Consider the following 24,756-nt stretch of genomic DNA (forward strand, 5'->3'; position numbering starts at 1 on the left):
AAATAAATCTCCTGTATCTCTCACTTTAAAAGAGTGGGCACAGTCTAGATTAATAGGTGCAGATATCTCTATTAAAAATTCTGCATTCCTTTTTTCATGCCCTCTTATCTTGTCTTATCCTTTTTACTTCCTTTGCATTATCTCAACCATGCAGAGTGTCACTGACCTCAGGGAGAGTTCAAGTTAGACTGTTGTGGGTGGTGAGCATTTAATCCTCAACAAAAGACAAAATTACATTCCAGAAGAAATCTGCAAAGAATACTATCATTTAATTACCAATATGAGAATTAGTAATTGTTATCAGATCCAGTGTTAAGTTTTATTTTCCTTCAGTGGCAAAGGGACATTTGAGGAGGGATAGGGTATTTCTTACTCTTCTACTGTTAATATAAGTGTGTCATGTATTATTTATAGATATCGCAAATTTTTAACTTGCGAGGTGGGTAGCATGTAATTTATACTATTTCCCACCCACAGTATTTCAGGACTGGACTAAAAACAAAAAACCAAATGAATAAAGAATGTTTAATTTTCAAACTATAATATGCAATTGGATGAACAGCACATGGAAAAATTTGCAATGTTTATAAATTATACAGGGTATACTTAAGCATCTGTAAATGTGCACTGTGAGTATCATAACTTAGCATATAATTTCCCTCATGCAGCCTTTCTAGACTGAGCAGGTGCATCTATCTTAGTCTTCCCTAGCCTGTACTGCATGCCAAAATCAAAATTAGCCATACTGATACATATCTTTAACAGGCAGCATCCAATTTAGTGCTGGTCAAAATATGTCAGTATATTAATGTCTCTCCATACTTGAAATTGAATTCTCTACATAAAGTCTTGGGAGTTTATCAGTGAAAGCCCACTCCAAAGCCAAGAACTCCCAGGTTGTATGTAGCAGGACACATTTCACTGTTTGTGAGCCCTCTATTTGTAAATGCAATAGGTTTTTTGATGACCATCACTTTGTTAGCATAAGACCATTCCCAGGTCTTATAGGGTAGCATCTATATGCACCACAAAGGATTTGCTTAAGTCTGGTTAAGCCATCACTGGGGCTATCAGATATGAGGCAGTTGATAAAATCTTTGCCTGTTCCCATTTCTCATCATTACCAGTCTCCAGATGATATGATGGGATCTAACCAGGCCGACCTTTCTTAGGAGGCAGCTAAGTGTTGTGGTAGGTGGAGAGCTGGACCTAATGTCATAGAATTCTATTTCTGACTTTTATAATAGTCATTTATGTACATGTATCACCCCACTCTTGGATTATGTCTCCTTACGGACAAGGACTGATTGTCCTTTTTGTATTCCCAATGTCTTGACCAATACTAGGTGCTTAAATATATTTGTTAATTTGAAAAATAAAAAAGCTTAAAATACATAAAGGCATAGCTTTATATATGGATCATCCTCCTATTCATTAATTCACTAGTAAATTTTAAAGTATTCTTACAGATAATAAAATGTTCTATTACTAATAAAATAGCTGAGGCAGCATACTGTCATGGAAAGAGCCCTGAGCCAAAATTAAAATACCTTGGTCCTTGCCCTGCCTTGTGACCTTGGGAAAAACATCTTACCTCCACAGGTTTCGGTTTCAGTTTCTTTTTCTATAAAATGAAGGGGTTAGACTAGATCATCTCTCTTCTACTATTCTAATATTCTTGGTTATTGCTTAACAATTACATATATTGAAAGAGTTAATGTTGAATATTGAAAACTAACAGCTATTCAGTAATACTAATCATGTATTCTTCATTGTAAGGCTAATTTGGCAAAGCAAGAAGGGCGCTTGGCAGTGGCTAATGCTGAATTAGGGAAGGCTCAGGCATTGCTGGATGAAAAGCAAGCTGAGTTAGATAAAGTGCAAGCAAAATTTGATGCAGCCATGAATGAGAAAATGGTAAGTTAAACTTTATATGTAAGATTATGAGAGTAGGACCACATAATGAAATTGTGTTCAATTATTAATACTGTATGTATCATTTAACCTAAATAAAAATCAAATGTTCCAAAACAAAGTTACAAGTCTTTAAGGGAAATACATAATAGTAAATGTACTCATTCATTGGTTATGACACATAGACTAGGACCTAAAACACTAATTTCTTTAAATGTAAGTATATTTCTTTAAGAGAGAAACATCAAATTCTTAATTATTTATAGTAACTTGACTATAAAGTAAATATGAATTGATGAGGTATCCTTTTATCAAAAGATAATTTTTATAAAAAATATGTATTTTATTCATTTAAATCTAATTTTTAAAATACTGAAAACAGTTGATGAAATACTGCCATGATTGATGTGAATGTCTGATTCTCCTTCATTAAATTGTTTCCTTGAACTTTCATGGAAGCAAATATTAAAATATGATGTTAATCAATGATAGCATTCAGTATTTAAGATGTTAGTTGAGATGCTCAGTTTTAGGACTATTTTATAAATGGAGGAAGTCTTTCTGAACTTTGTGTAAAAAATAAATCTGTTGGGTGTTTGATTAACCCTATTTGAAACTTCCTCAAGACCTTATCCATTTCTGGATTTAGGACTTGTTGAATGATGCAGAATCATGCCGGAGAAAGATGCAGGCAGCATCAGCCCTTATCGATGGACTGAGTGGAGAAAAAGTCAGATGGACTCAGCAAAGCAAAGAATTCAAAGCTCAGATTAACAGGTAGATATTTTGATGTCTTGCTCTTTTTTGTAGGAACAAAAGCATCAGACAGACAGCTTTTTGTAAAACATATATCTTTTCCCATGATGTGCTTTTCCCCTCAGTTTTTCTTTTTGTGATTAATTTCACTTTTGCCTCAGTTCATATTAACAGTCCACATGAAGATATTTTTCTTTCTATTTATGAATCATTTATATAGTTGGGTCATTTCTCCATGTTATATATCCACATTGATAGTTATTCCCAGTGGTCTTTTGGCCTCTGGTGATCTTTGTGCTGAGAGGAAACACCTCTGTTAACAGATAATGATATTTCCAGAAAACTGAGAGGAAAAGGAGAAATGAAGGAAAGGAGGGAAGTGATTCAGTGTTGATCAGGGATTGTTAACATTCTTTGGGTCATGGATCCCTTTGTCAATCTGTTGAAGTCTACAGACTACTTATAAGAATTTTTTTAAAATTCATGATTGAAGAAAATGCTAAATTTCATTTACAGGTGTGTGAAAATAAAGATGTTATATTTTTTCTCATCCAAGTTCATGAACTTCCCCGAAATCAGACCACTGGGGCTTTGTAGATTTCCAGTTATAAACCCTTATTCTAGATCAGGAATCTGAAAAAGTTTAGAGCAGAGAAGGGCAAGGAGAAAGAATAGCAAGAATAGAACATCTAATTTTCTTCTTGAACCATTTGACTGATCAAGACTATCCAAAGAGACTGTGCAGCACAATCTAGATTGGCTTTGTGTGGGAGAGTACAATAATCCATAGCCTAGAGCAGGAAATAGTCCATGTCCCCTTTTATGTTCTGATTGTTATGTGATGTTATGTTCCCTTTTAGGCTATCTTCCTCCACCCTTTTGCACAGTGCTCTTCAGTGAGCATCAACAATGTATTATATACTACGTGGATTGGGACAGAATTTCTGTCCTGAAAGAAGTACAAAGGATAAAGTAAAATGTAAATTACTTGAAGCAGGCACTGTTATCTTTGTTTCCCAAGAGCCTAACAGTGCCTGACACATAATAGGTGCTTAGTAAATGCTTATTAAATTGAGTTACATTTAACCTCAAAACATAAACTGTTGGGGAAAAATCATTTGACAGAATTGCTGGGAAGACTGGAAAGCAATTTGGCAAAAATTTAGTTTAAACTCACATCTTAAAACATCTACCAGATTTAGCTCAAAATGGATCTGCAACCTAATATTAAAGGTCACACCATTTAAAAAAAGCAGATAACTAGATCAGATATATTTCACAGATATGGCTAGCCACATAAGGGAGAAAATCAGTCACAAAAACTAAATGGTAAAATAGATAAAGCTTTTAGTTTATTAAAGAATATGAACAAACAGTTCTCGAAAGATGAACTATTAACTATTTACTATTTGCAAACTATTAACCATTTGAAAAATTGCTCCCAAGTCACTTATAATAAGGGAAATGTAAATCAAAATATTTCTGAAGTTTTATGTTGTACCTAGTTAGTTGATAAAGAATGACATAAGATGGAAATAGTCAATGTTGAAGGAATTGTGCAAAGGCACTCACACTAATACACCATTGACAGAGCTGTGAATTGGTCCAACCCTTCTGAAAAGTAGTTTGGAATTGTACTAAGAAAGTGACTAAAATGTCTATACCCTTTGATCCAGAGATCCTCCTGATGGGGATATATCTCATGGAGGTCAAAGATAGAAATGAAAGGCCTAATACACAAAAAAATATTTATAGCAGAACTTTTTTATGGGAGTAAAGGATTGAAAAGATAGATGTTAATTGGTTAGGGAATAGCTCAACAAATTGTGGTACATGAATGTAATGGTCATGCACAATAAGAAACAATGTATATAAAAAGTTCAGAAAATCAGAGGAAGACATAGGAACTGATTCAGAGTGAAGTAAGCAAATCAAGATAAGCAAAACCAGAAAAACAGTATACACAGTGACTACAGCAATATAAATGGGAAGAATAACAACTAAAAAAACCCAACTTCTATAATTAAATTATGACAATTGTTTGTCCCTGAAGAAGAATTGAAAATAATGTAATTCCCTCCCTCCATTGGAGAAGTGGAAAACTATATCTATGGAACACTAAATATACTGGAAGCTTTCATAACTCAGTTGATAGGTTGTTAAACACTCAACTGTTTTTCTTTTTCTTTTTTTTTTGCATTTGTTAAACATTTTTTTTCTTAAGAAGGAGTTTTACCAAATTATTTTTATGATACAAATATGGTGCTGATACCAAAATCAAGAAGAGTCAAAACAGAGAAAGAAAATTATAGACCAATTTCTCTAATAAATATAGATGTAAAAATTTTAATAAAATGTTAGCAAATAGATTACAGCAACTTATCACAAGAATAATACACTATGACCAGGTAGGATTTATACCAGGAATGCAGGACTGGTTCAATATTAGGAAAACTATCAATATAATTGATGATATCAACACCAAAACTAACAGAAACCACATGATCATCTCAATAGATGTAGAAAAAGCTTTTGACAAAATACAACAACCATTGCTATTAAAAACACTAGAGAGCACAGGAATAAATGGAGTCTTCCTTAAAATAATAAATAGCATCTACCTAAAACCTTCAGCAAGCATCATATGTAATGGGGACAAGTTAGAGGCATTTCCAGTAAGATCGGGGGTGAAACAAGGATGACCAATATCACCACTGTTGTTCAATATCATACTGGAAATATTAGCTTTACCAATAAGAGAAGAAAAAGAAATTGAAGGTATTAGCATAGGCAAAGAAGAAACAAAGCTATCACTCTTTGTAGATGACATGATGATATACTTAGAGAATCCTAGAGAATCAAGTAAAAAACTACTTGAAATAATAAACAACTTTAGCAAATTTGCAGGCTATAAAATAAACCCACATAAATCATTGGCATTTCTATATATTACCAACAAAGCCCAACAGCAAGAGATAGAAAGAGAAATTCCATTTAAACTCACTGTAGACATTATAAAATATTTAGGAGTCTACCTCCTGAAACAAACCCAGGAACTCTATGAACACAATTACAAAACACTTTTCACACAAAGTCAGATCTAAATAATTGGAAAAATATCAGTTGCTCATGGGTAGGCTGAGCTAATATAATAAAAATGACAATTCTACCTAAGCTAATTTACTTATTCAGTACCATATCAATCAAACTACCAAAAATTATTTTATAGAGTTAGAAAAAAGAATACAGGATTCATTTGGAAGAATAAAAGGCCCGGAACATTAAGGGAATTAATGAAAAGAAATGCAGGGGAAGGTGGCCTAGCCATACCAGATGTTAAATTGTATTATAAAGCAGCAATCATCAAAACTGCTTGGTACTGGTTAAGAAAGAGAGTGGTGGATCAGTGGAATAGGTTAAGTGTACAGGACACAGTAGTCAATGACTATGGTAATCTATTATTTCATAAAGCCAAAGACCCCAGCTTCTGGGATAAGAACCCATTCTTTGAAAAAAACTGCTGGGAAAGCTGGAAAAGAGTATGGCAGAAACTAGGCATTGACCAAAATCTCACACTATATACCAAAATAAAGTCAAAATGGGTTCATGATTTAGATATAAAGGCTGATACTATAAGCAAACTGGAAGAACATGGAATAGTTTACCTATCAGATTTATGGAAAACAGAAGAATTCATGACCAAACAGGAGATAGAGAACATTATGAAAAGCAAAATGGATAACTTTGATTACATTAAATTGAAAAGTTTTTGCACAAACAAAGCCAATACAACTAAGATTAGAAGGAAGGTAGAAAATTGGGAAAGAATTTTTACAACCAGTCTCTCTGATAAGGGCATTATTTCTAAAATATATAGAGAATTAAGTCAAATTTATAAAAATACAAGTCATTCCCCAATTGATAAATGATCAAAAGATATAAATAGGTAGTTCTCAGATGAAGAAATTAAAGTTATCTATAGTCATATGAAAAAATGCTCTAAATCACTGTTGATTAGAGAAATGCAAATCAAAACAACTCTGAGGTACCACATCACATCTGTCAGATTGGCCAAGATGACAAAACAAGAAAATGATAAATGTTGGAGAAGATGTGGGAAAATTGGAACACTAATGCATTGTTGGTGGAGTTGTGAAATGGTCCAACCATTTTGGAGAGCAATTTGGAACTATGCCTAAAGGGCTATCAAAATGTGCATATCCTTTGACCCAGCAATAGCACTTCTAGGACTGTATCCCAAAGAGATCATACAAATGGGAAAAGGACCCATATGTACAAAAATATTTATAGCAGCTCTTTTTGTGGTGGCAAAGAATTGGAAATTGAGAGGATGCCCATCAATTGGGGAATGGCTGAACAAGTTGTGGTATATGAATGTAATGGAATACTATTGTGCTATAAGAAATGATGAGCAGACTGACTTCAGAAAAACCTGGAAAGACTTGTATGGTCTGATGTCGAGTGAAATGAGCAGAACCAAGAGAACGTTGTATACAATAACAGCCACGTTGCATGATGACTAATATTGATAAACTTAACCCTTTCCAGCAATACAAGGATCTAAGATATCTCCAAAGGCCTCATGATGGAAAATGCTATCCACATCCAAAGAAAGAATTATGGAGTTTGAATGCAGATCGAAGCATAGTATTTGCTATTTTTTTTCTTCTGTTGAGTTTTGTTTCCTCTCTCTGGTGGTTCTTCCTATTGGTTCTAACTCTTACTTATAACATCACTAATATGAAAATATGTTTAATAGGAATGTAAATTTTTTTTCTTAGAAGGGATGGATTCCTGGAAAGGTGACCAGGGGAGGGATAAATCCAGAAATGAAGGTAATATAAAAATGAAAAATAGCAATACAAATTTAAAGTACGTAAATGTAATTGAATTACAAATGTAACATAATATCATACAATATCTTAGTTTGTTAGAAGGTGAATCTCCATTCACTGTGTAGCTTTGTGTTTCCTTTAATCTACATAATACATCTTAGTATCATTTATTTATACACGTGTTTTTTCTACATAGACTTGTAGGAGATGTGCTGCTGTGTACTGGTTTCCTATCCTACCTTGGTCCTTTCAATCAGACCTTCAGGATTCTTTTGCTTAAAGAACAATGGGAAGTAGAGATGAGAATTCGGAAAATTCCATTCACTGAAAACTTAAACTTGATTTCCATGTTGGTGGATCCTCCAACAGTAAGTTTTAGTATCCTCATCATCTCTTTTGTATTTCAATTTATTTCTTAGGTTTTTATCTTATAGAATTGAGAATATAATAATAACATACTACTTATAATTTTATAGCATTTCATGGTTACAAAGTGCTTTCACATACATCATCTTATTTGACCTTCACAATAGCCTGTGAGATAGATGATGCATATGTTAACACCCCCCATCTTCATGTCTTTTCATGTGGCACAGGCCATTTCCCATACTTGGAATGCCTTTCCTCCTCATCTTTATCTCATTCTCAAGAAACAGTTCAAACATCATCTTCTATGCCAAGTCTTTCCTGCTCTCCTCAAATGCAAGTGTCCTCTCTCCTTATCTGCCTGGTGGTATTTAACTTTATTGTACTTATTGGTTTTTATTCTCTTCATATTTATTCTATATATACTTATATTTACACATGTTTATCTATATCTATGGACATATTTGTGTGTGTGTGTGTGTATTTGTCTCCTAGCTGGAAAATAAGCTTGAGATTTGGGACTGCTTCATTCATTTTATTTTTATCCCCAGGGCCTAGCACTGTCAAGGCACCACCATCCTTTCAGTCACTTAGGTTCACATCCCTAGAATTCATCCTCAACTCTTCACTCTTCCTCATCCCCTTTTTCAAATCAGCTTCTGGTGATCCAGTGTTACTAAATATTTTACATCTGTTAGCTTCCCTACACTTACTTGGCTATCCCCTTTCCCACATTTAAGGCTCTCATCCCCACTCCCTTGTAGCTTTTGTACTAGGAACAAAATCTCCCAGAGGATCAGTTGTCAATTGCTCCCATTTGGGTAAAAAAAAAAAAAAGATTTTTCTATAATCTTTAGCATCCAGAGTTACCCTGCTTGTCAGTGTAACTCAGGAAGCTTAAGAGTTCTCTGTGAGCACTCTGTGCTAGGTGTAATAGTCCCAACTCCCTCACCTTGCATTGGTCTTCTTCCTATATTGCTAGCACTTTAGTCCTGGAGCAGAATCTATTGGTCTTGTCCAAAGGGAAAAGCACCTTCTACCTGCTGTCAGAGGTATTCAAAAGCAAATGGCATGCAGTAAGGTAAGCAAACTGTTCCTACTTCATCATCATCATCTCTCTGCAATTTCTTAGGAAAACTCATGCAGTCTTCCACAACTTCTACATAGACATCTCTTTCAGTTGGTAGGGAATCAGGGGAAAGCATAGCTACATACTCCCTACTACACTTCCTTGAGGTAAGATGTAATTAAGTGCTTTGTTTCCTGCCTCTACATTCTCTGACTTTTACAGATGATGCCTTTTTCCTCTAAGTTTAGCTTTATCTCCTGATTCTGAGAACAATCCTATCCCTAGGCAGGATGAACATGAGAGTCCAGGTCTGTAGCTGACCAGCTTAGCATCAGATCTGTCTCTTTCTATGGCTTCTGTTCTGATCTTGGCACTCAGGAGTCCTCTACTCTCCCTGCCTTCAGGGTCCCTGAATTTTGTTCCCAAATGCCTTTTGCTAGACCTTCAAGATACTAATTAGCTACCTGCCTAGACCTCTGCCATTTGCTTACCATTTGTATCTATTGAGTTTTTGCCCCACCTTACTTGAAGAGACAACACATCCTGGATTTTAAAATTGGTTTGGTCTGTTGACTAACACCTTGAATAATCAAACTCCAATCTCACTCCATTGTTTTAATACTTAGCCATTGCTAGATGCTAAAGGACTACATGATCTACTAAGCAGCTTGGTTTTGTCTAGTCTGGCCCACAGTGCTCCTTCGTGCATCTTAGTTCTGAGAAACAACACTTGGGAAGAGCTTCAACTATATTCCTTCTCTTTGTCTAGTCTTACATCCATAAAGTGGGAACAACAAGAAATATGGAAGCTGGTAGAAGAATATGTTTCCCTTTAGAAAGATTTATTTTGTCAACAGATTTTCAGAAATTCATCTATTCTTAGAAGTGACACTCATAATGTTCCAATTAGTCCCTTAGTACCTTGAAAGAGTAAATGAAACTCTCAAAAGACCTAACTTTCTTCAAGGAGAAAGCTTTTCCACTGGGAAGATCAGGCTCAATATATACTCAAATTCCTTCATTTTGCCATAAGATAAAGATACTGTCATCATCACACCACAATGTCTTCTTTAAGGGCCTAATTGATAGAGCAGATTTGAAATGTGAGAATACTCTGGGGAAAGATAAATGTTATTCTGAGGTGTTTGAGAAAAGGATCTTGCAATTACTATTTTTAAAAAAAAATCATGTTTTTCAGTTCATATGTACAGATTGACTTTTTTCAAAGCACTGAATGTAATAGTTTATAAGAGAGAAAATTCATTGGATTATTCTGCTTTTTAAAAAGCCTTTAAAATTGATAGTGTTATTTTTATTACTAGCAATAATTTTGAAATACTACCTACACACCCTAGTAATTTGATCTAGTTAAAACTAACTGCTGGATCCTAGGCTAATGTTCTGTTTTCTCTGATGTAGATTGGTGAATGGGGACTGCAGGGACTGCCTGGAGATGACCTCTCAATTCAAAATGGTATCATTGTAACTAAAGCGACTCGATATCCACTGTTGATAGACCCACAAACCCAAGGCAAAACTTGGATTAAATCAAAAGAAAAAGACTTTGATTTACAGGTAGGGTTCAAGAAAATGGAATGTTGATTTTCCCCAAAAATCTAGACTTTTTATTGAATATACCTTCCCTAGATCTGCCACCTTCAGCAGTTTCAGCATTCAAGAGATAAATCTTTTCTTGACATTACCTTTATGTAGTACTTCACTGGTTTACAAGTACTCACACACATGATTTAATTTGAGCCTTATGATAACTCGGGGAAATAGGACAGATTTATTATTTCTGTTCTACAGAGCCTATAGAGGAAACTGAGGCTCAAAGAACTTGTCAGTGCTCTTACCTGCCTGGCTTCCCAGAGAGGAGAGACCATCCAATTACTTCTACCCAAGAGGGATAAGAGCAAAGAGATACAGTCATCAGCAGGGCTGTTCCTCTTCTCAAAGGAATAGAAATTCCCACCTTTTCACCCTAGAAGAGATACAATGGGAGCTAGCAATTGGATTCCATCTTTCTCTGAGTAGCATCTCCTCTTCACTGACCACATCATTTTCAAAGAGTTAATATCCCAGCCTAGACCCTAACTGGTACCATGACATTTAGGAAGAGAATAAGGATCAAGTGAAGGAAACAAGAGAAGGCATATTAAGAAAAATATTAAAAATATTAAAAGTTACCTAGCTTTTACAAAGATTAAACTGTGATGTCAACTTCATTAATGTGTTATAGGTAACTGAATGATAATAGTGTTTATTATTATTGTCATTTATATAGCACTTTAAGGTTTGTATAGTGTTTTGCATATGATATCTCATTTGTTTTTCACAATATTCCTGTGAAGTAGGTACTATTATTATCCTCATTTTACAGATGAAGAGACTGGGGCTGGGAGAGTTTAAGGGACTTATCCAGAGTAACAGAGCTAATAAGTGTCTGAGACCATATTTGAACTCAGGCCCTCCTAATTCTACCTTCAGCACTCTTATCAACCACAACATATAGCTGCCCCAAACAGTGGGTATTAACAAACATTATCCTGATTTCAGGTGATGCCCCAGTCATTGTGGGTTCAAATCCTCCTCTCGGGCTTTGAATTTTTAAAGGCAATTTAGTAATGTTTGTAAAGGTGGCCATTGTACTCTCATAAAATACCCATGGTGGCCTAGCCAACAGTGTCTCTTCCCTGGCTCAACAAGGACAAATAGCACTTGGACATAGCATCCTCCACTCAGCTATCAAAGTGATCACCTCAAAAGTCAGGTCTGACCATGTCAACCCCTGCCCCCCCCCACCCAATAAACTCCAGTGGTTCCCTGTTGCCTCCAGGATCAAATATAAAATGTTCTGTTTGGCATTCAAAGCCCTTAATAACCTGGCCTCCTCCTGCCTTTCCAGTATTCTTACATGCCCCCTTCCCTGCCCCTCACATCTCCCACTGTACTCTACTATCTAATGACACTGGTTTCCTTGCTTTTCCTTGAACATCTGACTCCAGGCACTTTCACAAACTGTCTTCAATGCCTGGAATACTCTCCTTCCTCATCTCTGCCTCCTGGCTTCCCTAGCTTCCTTCAAATCTCAGCTAAACTCCCATCTTCTACAGCAAACCTTTCCTTATCTTTCTTAATTTTAGTTCCTTCCCTCCATTGGTTATTTCCAATTTATCCCATATATAGCTTGTATGTTGTCTCTCATTTGACTGTGAGTTCTTTGAGAACAAGGACTATCTTTTCCTTTTTTGTGTCCTCCTTGCTTAACACAGTGTCTGGCACAGAGTAGGCACTTAATAATATTTATTGACTAACTTAGACACTCACCACAGCTGTTACCTAGCTCGAAACCCCAAGGTGGAAAGTTCTCAAGGTAGAGAATTTGGTGGTAAGACCTCCTAGATAGAGAAAGGCATTTCCTGAAACAGTATATTCCTTGGAGAAAGAAGAGAATTGCCCACACAGTTCCTGAGCAGTATATTCATTCCTTAAAAAGCAAAGCCAGTGAGTTATTTAGACCATGCAAACTCCAATGTAAAGAGGATAGTTTGTTCAGCAACCTTGAAGTACATTTCCCTTCTGCAGGGAATCCGTACCATAGGGTAATACCATGAGTCTTGGAGGGAGTGTATAATGACCCTGTAGGAAGGCTAGGAATCCTCTAGGATGTCAAAGATTTGCCACAACAGCAACCTCAAGTTCATTTCCCTTCTGAGGGAACTGATGGGCTATATAAGAACTTTATGTATTTAAGACTCTTTTGAGTCCTTTCTATCTTCTTCATTCTCTGTATGATGAAATAAAGACAGTGCGGATGGTGTCTTAGCGCTGAATATCCTGATGTCAAATCTATCATAGAAGTCTCAGACCAGAACCACTGGCAGCTCCCTCACTTCATTAGGATCACAACCAACACATCTAAAGCAACTGAGAAAGGGCCGATGCTACCTTTGAGTGCCTGTATGAAAACTGAGTTGAATTGAGATTCCTGTCATTGCTTTAAAAATCCAATGTACTGTTCTATACCATATGCAACCAAATAATTATCATGAGGCCTAACATTGCACCTACAATAGGAAGAAATATGGCTTCATCCTGCCTTCTATGAATTTTAAGGAAGCCATGACATTCTCATTGTTTCTGCAAAAACGCAACTCACCACCTTTTGTAAACTACATTCTATGTTTCCTTTCAACAAACAAATATTTATTTAAGCACTATAGCCTCTCTAGATTACTTTCTTAGTAAAATGTGTGTTTCTAAATGCAGATTTATTTTCCTTACAAATCATTTGGTTTTCACTTAAGATTTGGTATAAGTTCTTATGCTGTTTTTATATTAATGAATAATTTATTTTAAGGTGACATCTCTGAATCATAAATATTTCCGAACACACTTAGAGGACGCCCTTTCATTGGGACGACCCTTACTCATTGAGGATATACGTGAAGAGCTGGATCCAGCTTTGGATAATGTATTAGAGAAGAATTTCATTAAAGCAGGAACCACTTACAAGGTTAGTTCCTAAGAAAGAACAATGGCGACATCTACTTATCTTTCAGAGTATAGCAATGAAAAAAAAGAGCCTTTTCTCTTATATTTGGGTACAGAATACATTTAAAATGTGCACGTTTCAAATTGGTGTTCAGTAGTTCCTATTATTCAAATGGTAATATTACAGGTAAACTTGGAGCCTCACACATAGTAGATATTTAATAAATGTTTGTTGAATTGAATTAAAAATTCAAACCTACCAGTTAGAGTTAGATTGTTGTTTTGGATAGTCTGATACAGAGGGAGAAAAATGAGTATGTGTTATTATATAGGGTATCTGAGTAGAGGAAAGACACTGTATTCTGATATTCCTTTGAAAATTGTGAGCATTTGATGGAGGTATTTAGATTGGACCTTTTGAAAACATGTTGTGTCACGGTCTCATGAACTCCCTTCATCACTTCCCCTAGGGAAAACTGGAGCTTTGGGGGTTTAAGAAAGGATATGGGTAGAGGGCAGGAGGTGGGGGGAACAGATTATATTCTCTTCTGGGCATATTTAATTCTTTTTTTTTCTTTTAGTTTTATGGTGGCTTTCTTGCCTTCTACTACAACACTCTTCTTATACAGCCCCATGATCTAACTTGAATGTGTATATCACTCACCATAGGATTGATAGGTAGCTACCTTTTCAGCTAGGCTGCAACCACAAATAGAAGGAATATATTTCAAGATTGTGTACAGAATCATCAGTATCCAAATACACTGTCAAAATATGAATGTTAATTAGAAAATGTGTATTGGTAAGAATTAGAAGGTTGGTTTCATAGGCTATAATTAAGTACAAAGTTAGATTTCTCCACTTAAGAGGAATAAATCTAGATTTTATCTGCAGAAAGTGATTTGTTTTTTTCCTCTACATTAATTTTTCATTTGAGCATGCTCCTATGTCAGGAGCTATGGAATATTGTTCCAGATCATTGGTGATAATGTGAATTATTCTCTAATAAGATGTTGCATTTGTTATTGTTCATGCTATTCTGTAACCTTCCATGAAGGGTTATAGAATGATTTGGGGTTATTTTAGCTAAAATGGATATGTCTCTCTTTGGTCATCAGTTTCCTCATCTGCAAAATGAGGGCAGTGAATAACCTCTACCATGAATCCATGCTTGAATCCTTTAATGTCCAATGGCTTAATTTTAGGTATATGAGTGGTTAAAAAAAAGTTCACTGGTTTCCTCATTAAAAAGAAAGGTATATTTATTCAAGAAAAAATCTACCACATTATGAGAATGCTTTTCATGTACCTTTTTTTCACAAGCCAAAGGGGCCTATGGGATTGTCTTCTCTGGAGAGCTTTTAAAAATAGGCCCGTTCTCAGTTGCTTTAGATGTGTTGGCTGTGCTTCTAATAAAGTAAGGGAACTGCCAGTGGTTCTGGCCTGAATCTTCTATGATAGATTTGACATTGGGATATTCAGTGCTAAAACACCATCTCATTGTTGGAAACATTAATTCCCATCTGAGGAAGCATAGTGTAATGGAAAGTATGCTATCCTTAGAAAGAAAATTAACTGAATTCACATCCCAGTGCAAATATTTACTGGCTGTGTAACCACTATCAAGTCATTTAACTTTTATAAAACTCAGTTTTCTCTTCTGGAAAATGGAAATAATAATAATTATACTACCTACCTCATAATGTGGTTGTGAAGTTAGTGTTTCAAGTGTAGTTTAAATCAGGAGTGCTTAACCTTTTTTTGTACTATGGACGCTTTTAGTATTCTGGTAAAGCTGTGGACCTTTTCACAGGATATTTTTAAATAGATAAAATAAAATACATATGTAACAGTAACTACTTTGACTCTCTTACTGCCGAAAAGCCAGGTGTGTTATATCTTACTCCTTACCCCAAGGTTCCATAGTACCCTGGTACCCTTAAGGGAGTATGGGAGTGTCTAAGTTCTCTGCCATTGGCTCAAGCTTCTGATGATGGTGTTCCCTCATTATATGGGGGTTCCCTATAGCCCAAGTTCCATTTAATCACTAATAATCAAATCCGCTTTTACAAAAGAATATTTACTTCAAAGGTATAATAACAAATATACAAGCATGCTTCTCAAAACATTGAGACTTGGAGCATTGTTCCCTACCCTGCCCCCACAGTCACTACCTTTTACTCTGGACATGAGGAGTAGATTAGGTTCACAGCTTGGCTCGTGCTCTACATAATGCAGTCCCAAGGTCCAAGTCCAAGGACCCTCTTGGGCACACGTCCCAGGTACCCTGGCTACTTGAGGCTCTCCTGATGGGGCAGGCTGCGCATCCAGCCTTGAATCCTGGCTCCAAGGTCACCATAAATTGGTTCTACCTCTAGTGGAGATTCTACCTCCTGCATCTAGAAGTAAAAGGAGCAAACTAAACAGAACACACAGAAACCCCAGGCCTATTTCTCAGAGCCACTGGCCTAAAAAAAAAGGGGAAGGGGAACTTCCCCCAAACTCAGTTAGTTTTCATGATATTGGTGAACCTTCACCCTATCTGGGCATCAGGCAGAGAAGGGTATCTCAGTCTGACAGTTTTAAAGCCTGTTCTGGCTATGCAGCCAATCGAAAGAGGCTACTCCCACTCTGTGATAGGGAAACACAGGGTGTCTTCTTCCAGAAGCCTCCCCAGTACCTTCATGTCAGGTGATCTAAAGCTACTATTATACATAGGAAGAAAAAAAAACCAATTATACTGAAATAAAGAGGTAATTTTAGTCATTTAAGTTCATAAACCCTCTGGAAGCTATCTACAGATACTGTCATAGTTGTCATGCCAAAATATAGCTCTGTCCTCTGATTTGCTTCATTCACTAACAATTTCACTTAAGATTTATTCCCAGGGAAGACTTAAAGAGAGCTTCTGGTTCCTTCTCTTGTCTTCAAGGAGGACTATGCCTAAAACCTCCTGAATTAGTAACTGTCCCAATATTAATGACCTCCAGAAATAAAGATTCTGTATATTCTAGTTTAACAACACTTATGGTTAGTAAATTCTTTCCTAAATTGAATATAAATGCTTCATGTTTCTTATTTGATATAGGTCAAAGTTGGTGACAAAGAATGTGAAATCATGGATTCGTTTAAACTTTATATTACAACGAAGCTACCAAACCCTGCATTCACACCTGAAATTAATGCTAAAACATCCGTCATTGATTTTACCGTTACAATGAAAGGACTGGAGAATCAGTTACTGAGAAGAGTAATTCTTACAGAGAAACAGGTAATCCATCTCTTGTTAAGAACATCCACTTGTAATAAAATGGACATATTTGGAAGAAAATATACTGAAAAAAACTAAATATATAGAAAAGCAAAAAGTATTTTAAGTCAAACCTTATTGCCTACTGTCATTTAGAAATATTTCTCTTCCAATCTCTATACCGGCTAAACAGATTTTCCATTTACCTCTGCTTCCTTCGTCTGCATATCACCCTCCCAATGTTTGTGTAGGTTGACTCCAGTGCCTGGGACATCCTTATTCAGATGAATTCCTCCATGGCACCTAGCACCTTCACCATAACAGGGTCCTTGGGAAAAAAATTGCCTTTGAATTGGTCTTATAGCTATCTTTGTAGGTTCCATTTCCATTTTTTTCATGTGGGATACATAATAGTACATGTATCTAATGATACAGGTATGTCTGCCCTTTATTTTAAATCAATAGAATTTAGATCAGACCTGGAAACATTTTTCATCTCAAGTGTCACTGACCCACAAGGAAAAAAAAAACAGTTGAAGACTACAACAAAGTAAAAATCAAATTCATAGAAATAGGATTAAATTCATCTTTTTTTTTAAGAATTGGTAGAGGGAGGGGAAGGGAAAAGAAAAGGAAGAAAGGGAGATAGAGGAGAAAGTAGGAGGGAGGACGAATAAACAATCACATAAAGGAAGAGAAAGATATGTAAAGAGCTCTGAATGACAGAGAAGTAAAAGAGACAGGCAACAAGCAGAAAGACAGAGGAAGAGGATCAGTAGAGTTTTAAATGGTCAACAGGTTGGTTTTAAAAAAAAGAACTTTACTAGTTTTAGGAGTTGGTTAGCTCTCTTGGAAGTAGGAGTCTGAAAAGTGGGTGCCATAAGAGAGAACACTGGACCAGAGTCCAAATAGGGTCCAAAGGCCCAAGTCCTTGTTCCTGCTCTGCTCCTCACTAGTTGTATGACCCAGGTAAGGCAGTACACCACAGTTTCCTCATCTGTTAAATGATAGGAGTAGATTACAATGTTGATATGTTATATTCAAGCTCTAAAATTCTATGATTTTACATCAGGGCATTCTACAAAATATAATATAAAACTTCATATTGATTAATAAAAACCTATCTTGTTTACTGACCATATTTTGACTGCTAAAAATGGGAGAAAACCTGCTCAATGAATTAGAAAGTAGGGGAGGGAGATAGAAGGGAGGGTAGATTAGGGGAAGGGGTATTCAGAATGCACTCTGTCTTGGAGTTGGGGGGAGGGATGAGGTGGGGAGAAAATTTGGAACTCAAAATCTTGTGGAAGTGAATGTTGAAAACTAAAAATAAATAAAGAAAAAGAAAAGAAAAAAAAGAAAGTAACATTTAAAAACAAGAATGAAGGGAATGATTCTAGCTTGCAATTTATATCCTCAGCCTTGCATCTCAGAGACTTGGATCAGTTAAAAAAAAAACAAATTTAACATCAGCATCACTTACACCATAGTGTAATAGATGCACCATAGTGTAATAGGAAGAGCTGGCCTTGGTGTCAGAAAGACCTGGGTTCAAATTCTGTGTCACACATCCTAGCTGTGTGACCCTGGCCCAGGCACTCGCCCTAGTGACCCTAGTGCTGTAGGCTACCCAGTGCTCTAAATTGTAAGTTGTAGAAATATGCTTTCCTATACTGAGAGAAGAAAGTCCTCCCTGGGAGTTCTCTACATCAGTGAAATCACAGGTCCAGACTCCATCCCATGGTTTCATTGACATCATAAAAGAATGTAGGACTTATCACTCTAACTCAGGAAAAAACAGAGGATAAAAATTATTTATGATCTTGGTCAGCCCTGTCATGGGAAAATAAAGCCAAAACTACCAGGTAGCCCCAAACTAAATATTTTTAATTATATAGGCATCATCTCTGATCTTCTGATCTTCATCACTACCATCATTAAATATATATTGAGCATCAGCTTTATTTATGGTGTTCTGCTAGACACTGCAGAACAACATATGGCACAGTGTAATGGGGGGGAAACCCCAAACACTTAACTAGGAGTAAGAAGACCTTGATTTTAGTCTCAGCTCTGCCACTAAATAGCTGTTACTTTGAGCAAGTTACAGCCACTTTGGGCTTCATCTATTAAATGAGGAATTTAATGAGGCTCCCTCCAGCTCTAACATTCTTGGATCTGTGATGCTTTTTTCTCACCCTGCTTTTCATTCTTGAATTTTGAGCTCCATTATGTTAGCATTGACCTTTGAAATTCTAATTATCTAATTAACTATAACTCTTCAACAGCTCTTTATCCTCGAATCTTCTAAGACTCCATTCTAAGGAGGGGATAGCAGGTCACCAGAGGGCAAGTTATTCTCTGAGTTGAACAGGCATGAGATGGAGCAGAAACATCACAAGTTCCCCACTGTGTTTTAAAATTTACAAGATCGACAAAATAACGAACTAATTCATTTTATATTTCCTGAAGCTTCGAAATTAGAGTTGTTCAAGGATTTCTGTAGCCACAGCCCTTTTCAATTCCTTGTAGCATTTCTTGTATTCATCCCTTTGTACTCCCTCTCTCTGCTATAGTCTTAATCTAAATAACCATATACACTAGAAAGAGCATCAGAGCAGGGGTCATAGATTGAGAGATTTAGAGCTGGAAAGGACCTCAAAAGCTATGGAGGCCAGTGCTCCCCTCATCTTACAGATGTGAAAACTGAGGCGCAGGGAGGTTTAGTGATTTGTCCAGGGTCATATAGCCAGTAAGTATCATATCTGGGATCTTCCTGACTTCACTATGCCTCATTTCTTCTCAATCAGGTCCAAGGTCTAGGCCTGGGTCTACCACTTAGTACTTGGGTGACTTTGAACAAGTTATTTCCTATATCTGTAGCTCAAGTCATTCATCTGTAAAATGAGTGGGCTATACCAAATGATCATCTCTATAGTTTGGTTCCTTCCCGCTCTGAACTCCTGTGATTCTGTAATATATCTAGACTATTAAAGTCTTTGTGCTGACCTCCTTATGTCCAGCCTTCCCCACTCCAGTCTGTTCTATAAACAGAAGCAAATATCATCTGCCTTATGTCCCATTCGATCATTTCCCTGTCCTGCTGAGAAATCTATAGTGGTTTTAATCACTTCCCTAGTATGGGATTCAGTGACCTCCCTTATCTGACTATCTTAATTTTTCATAATTAATTTGAACTCCTTACATCGATGAAGCAAACATTACATCCCCTAAATAAGATTTATTTGCTTCCTCTTCTGTATCTTTGCATGTTGTTTCATTCCCTAACATTCTCCTCTCAAAACACATCCCTCTATTCTTTTAAAAAATTCTGCCTAGAAGTCTCCTGTCCCATGAAAACTTCTTTGACTAAGTTTCTCTGACTTCAGTTCCATTCCCTCTGTCAACCTTATGAGCCACTCAGTGTAAATAGTTCTATCCACTTGTATTATTCTATTATTGAATCTGCATTTTCCCAAACATGATATTATATTTGTGTCTATATTTGCTTTATTTCTGTATTCCATTGTGAGCTTCTGGAAGGAAGGCATATGTTTCCTATTTTTTTTTTTTTTGCTATCTTCATAGTATATGTCACAGGGTTATTTATATAGTACCAAGATTCTCAGTGAAGTCATTGGCTGACTGAATGGATGGCTGAATGAGTGAAGGGTTAATCTGGGAAGGCTTTATGGCAGTTTATGTTATATAGCATTATTTAAGAGAATCTGAATCTAATAAGTGGGTGCTCATTTAAAGAGAACAGGAAAGAAGCCCATTGAAGTACACAAATGAAATAAAGTCTAGACAAAACAACCTGTGAGACATAATTTGTAGTTGTACTAGACAGGAGCATAGAGCGAATCAGGGCTAAGTTGAAGGCCCAAAGCCTCCGATTTGGCACCTTAGGCTCCTCACATCCAGAGAAACTTATGCCCAGGATTAACCTTTGCCTAGGGACAAGGCAGCTCTGTGTTTGTGGGTAGAAGGCCTAAGTGAGCAAGATCAGGAAGGAAAAGCCCATGAGAAATGAATAGGGGCTCCTAAGCAGGAGAGCCAGCTCAAGAAAGCTAGGGAAAACTTGTGTCATACTTGACTCATGCATCTCAATGGGCACACAATGTCAAGCATTAGATGTGGGCAGTTCAGACAGATAAGGAGATAGAGATGGATTTGTTGATTATATTAACCATTTCTGCATTTATGAAACATACTTTAGTACATTTGGGTATTTGAAAATATTGGTTGATGATAAACATTAATGAGTCAGATTTACTAAAAAATTAATGCAGCTTTTTTACAACTGTCCTACTTTTTGATGGTTAAAAATAGGAACTGGAGTCAGAGAGAGTTAAACTTATGGAAGATGTTACTTTTAATAAGAGGAAGATGAAAGAACTAGAAGATAACCTACTGTATAAACTAAGTGCAACAAAAGGTATTGTCTTGTAATAGATTCAAAATAAACATTTCTTGTAAGATCTTTTCTATGTCCATGAAATGGTAACATTAAGGTTCAGGCCATTGAGGGTGCTGGAGAAGAGATACTAAAACACATCTCCTTCCTAACAACAGAGAGGTGAGGGTCTTACTAGAGGCAACTGGTGACACAGTGGACAGAGTGCCAAGTATGGAGTCAGGAAGACCTGAGTTCCAGTCCAGCCTTAAACCCTGGCTAGCTGTGTGATCCTGGGCAAGTCACTCAATTTTTATTTGTCTCAGGTTTCTCAACTGTAAAATAGGGATAAAAATAACACTTGTTTTGCAGGATTGTTGTGAGGCTCAAATGAGATGGTATTTGTGAACGCCCTTACCACAGTGCCTGGCACAGAGTAAGAATTGTGTAAGTGCTTGTTCTCTTCCTACTAGGACAGACTGCTGTATACATTGTCAGATAGAGTCTCTGCATCATATGTGTTTGCTTAATTGTTTTTCTTTGTCACATTGGCCTTTTTTTAATCTGGAGATGAAATGGGAAATGCATGATGTAAAAGCAAAAGATATCAATAAAAGTTTTTTTTAAATAACAAAAATGAAAGAAAGGCTCAAGTTATATCTTTGCAGTGACAAGAAAAGTAGTTTTCATCTCAACATTGAAAAGTGACGCTATGTAGGATCTTTTTAAATGAACAGAAATTAGATGCTTGTAATAACGCTTTTCTTGATTGAATTGTTGTCTCCATCTCAGAGAAATAAGGAACCCAGTGAATCTAGGTGTAAGGGGTAAGCTCATGAAGCATATTCTTTGGCTTTTTACACTCCTTCAGCTTCATAATCCTCTTAGTGGTGATACAGTTATCCTCCAAGAATTGCTAGAGTTGCAACAGTTATCTTATGCTGGCCATCTAGCAGCAAAATTGACGGACCCCAAAAGTCCTGAACTCAGTAGGTGGCCACCAAATTGTAAAAGTCCACCTTTTGGGATTGCCATTCAGTCACAAGCAGGGACTTGAATTCCAGTCTTAGGCTTACTGTTAACATGGTCCCCAGTGAGGAGATACGTAAGCACCAACTGGGACCTCTGGTCAGGCATGTCCTTGAGCAAGGTGCCAAAGTCCTATCTATCTCCCAAATAGTTAACATACATGCACCATGGTATCACCCCTCCCACATGGGTAATTAATAATTAGTTTCTCTTTTCTGTCTAGTTTCAATCTACAACTCTTAGAAGATTATACTGTGATTCTGAAAAAAAAAACAGTACTGAGGTTACATTATAATTATTTTGTCATTATTTATATCAGATTTTCGAGGGTATTCTCTTCAGCCTACCTATGCTTATGCATAGAACTGTGTATGCATACATTTTACTGATAGGAGTGATTTTCTGCCACCATAAATTTGGGAACAGGCATGGAAGGAATCTCTTTCCCTCTCATGGCATTTGATAGTGCACTGTCTTCCCAAGTTCAAATCTAAATGTTCGTTTTTGTCCACCACAAAAATCAGTCCCAAGCTGGTTCATGACTTTTTTTTAACTCCTTGTTGTGATGATTGATTTTTATTGAGCACTTATTAGCATAATGTACCTTGAGAGGCTTTATCTCACTGAAAGAGTTAAAACAAAGACTTGTTATCTAGATGATTCTTACCATCAAAGGCAGACAATAACCGTGCTGACAAGAACATTAGGATATGTTTAAAAATGCATAAATAAGTAAAATATGTATAATACTTATAATGGAATATGTGTAGTTGGTGGAATTATGAGTGAAAAGCATTTGCATAATTAGGAAAAAATGATTCCTCTACCCTTCCTATGCTACTCTCTAGACAGTAATAAGAAGAGAAAAGCTGTGAAATAGAGGAAGTTGAGAGAAGGTTTGGAAGAAAGCTACTAATAAACCAGTGAAAATCTTAGGAACAGTACAGGTGCCTAATATACACTAACATTTATATAAAGCAGCTAATCAAGTCCCCTAGCTTTAACCACAAAAGCTAATTCTGATGCTTACACTTCAGTACTTTTATTATGAATATCAAATTTCAAAATTAGTAGAAAAGACATTTCCCTCGGTTCTTCCAGTGTGGGTTTTGTGAAATACCCAAATTTCAAATGATCTTATCACACACAGTCCAATGGAGCACATTTCTTAAATTGATAAGGATGATGGTGATGGATTCTGTCTAAACGTTGGGACAACTACAGCACAAATGTGATAGAAAGCGGGCTACCTCACATTAAGGCCATTTCTTTTTGTCATCTTACATTTTTTCCTGTTTGACTCTTAGGTTCTTTGGTGGACGATGAATCTCTCATTGGTGTTCTCCGGACAACCAAGCAAACAGCTGCTGAAGTAAGTGAAAAGCTGCATGTGGCAGCAGAAACAGAGATCAAGATAAATAATGCTCAGGAAGAGTTTCGACCAGCTGCTACACGAGGGAGCATTCTCTACTTTCTTATCACAGAAATGAGTATGGTCAATATCATGTACCAGACATCCTTGGCACAATTCTTGAAGTTATTTGATCAATCCATGGCCAGGTTGGAACTTGATTATTATTTTTCCTACTCAGAAGCAATAACTTAAAATTGATTTATAGATAGATAGATAGATAGATAGATTGATTGATTGATTGATTCACTCTTTTATAAATTGCTTTTTGTTTCTTTAATTTTTAATGTGATTTTTAGGTCTGAAAAGTCTCCCTTGCCTCAAAAGAGAATTGTAAATATTATTGAGTTTCTGACTCATGAAGTTTTTGTGTACTCAGTCAGAGGCCTATATGAAAACCACAAATTCCTTTTTGCCCTCCTTATGACCTTAAAGATTGATCTTCAAAGAGGAACAGTTAAACATAAAGAATTTCAGGCCCTTATTAAAGGTAAATTTTTCAAAATTAAAATGTATTATCTACAGGAAGTTATTCTTGATCTCTTTTTAGCATACCATAACTCCATTTTCTAAACAACATAAAAGTACAGTGAACTTGTATTCATATGCAATTAAAGAAGATTTTGCTACTGATTATTTAATAATAACTGACATTTATACAACAATCTTCATATATATCCTTTGAGTCTCAAAAAGACCTGGTGATATAAGTAGAACAGATGACATTATTCCCATTTTATTGCTAAAGAATGTGAAACCTATCATTAAGTACCTTGCCTAAGACCGTACAATTAGTAAGCATCAGAGATTGGAATCTCAGTTGTTTCTAACTCCAGGTTTCTAATACACCATATTCCCTGATGTAACACATGTGAAAGATTTGTTTTACATTCTTTTGTACTAGCTAGAGAACAAAATCTATTTCTATCTGATGTCTCATAAACTACCATGATAGTTCTTTGTCACTGATGCACAAATCTGAACTGTAAGCTATATGTTACCTATATCAACCAGCTTTGGTAATAGTTAGCCATCTATTTGCCTAGGGTAAGGAACAATTTTTGCCACCAAATAGAAAAAGAATGTCAATGTCAGTAATTATGTTTTAAGCATCATTTCGTTGGGAATGGGTGGATTGGTAATATATATATATATATATATATATACACACACACACACACACACACACACACACACACACACACACACACA

At 36.2% G+C, this 24,756-nt stretch overlaps 1 protein-coding gene across 1 annotated transcript in view; it reads left to right on the forward strand.

The window, feature by feature from the left end:
- The window catches only part of LOC114053396 (dynein heavy chain 8, axonemal), a gene marked incomplete at its 5' end in the record, with an annotated part of 217,447 nt that overhangs the window by 100,265 nt on the left and 92,426 nt on the right, over positions 1-24,756 (forward strand). Inside the window, 9 exons of the mRNA XM_027876403.1 lie at positions 1,780-1,917; positions 2,564-2,691; positions 7,723-7,894; positions 10,381-10,536; positions 13,325-13,480; positions 16,547-16,729; positions 21,041-21,146; positions 23,441-23,693; positions 23,844-24,034. Coding sequence (XP_027732204.1) covers positions 1,780-1,917; positions 2,564-2,691; positions 7,723-7,894; positions 10,381-10,536; positions 13,325-13,480; positions 16,547-16,729; positions 21,041-21,146; positions 23,441-23,693; positions 23,844-24,034 — 1,483 coding nt within the window. The remainder of the gene's footprint in view (positions 1-1,779; positions 1,918-2,563; positions 2,692-7,722; positions 7,895-10,380; positions 10,537-13,324; positions 13,481-16,546; positions 16,730-21,040; positions 21,147-23,440; positions 23,694-23,843; positions 24,035-24,756) is intronic.

Source organism: Vombatus ursinus, unplaced genomic scaffold (assembly GCF_900497805.2).
Source record: "Vombatus ursinus unplaced genomic scaffold, bare-nosed wombat genome assembly UNPS02014811.1, whole genome shotgun sequence".
In the NCBI taxonomy this organism is placed as follows: Eukaryota; Metazoa; Chordata; class Mammalia; order Diprotodontia; family Vombatidae; genus Vombatus; species Vombatus ursinus.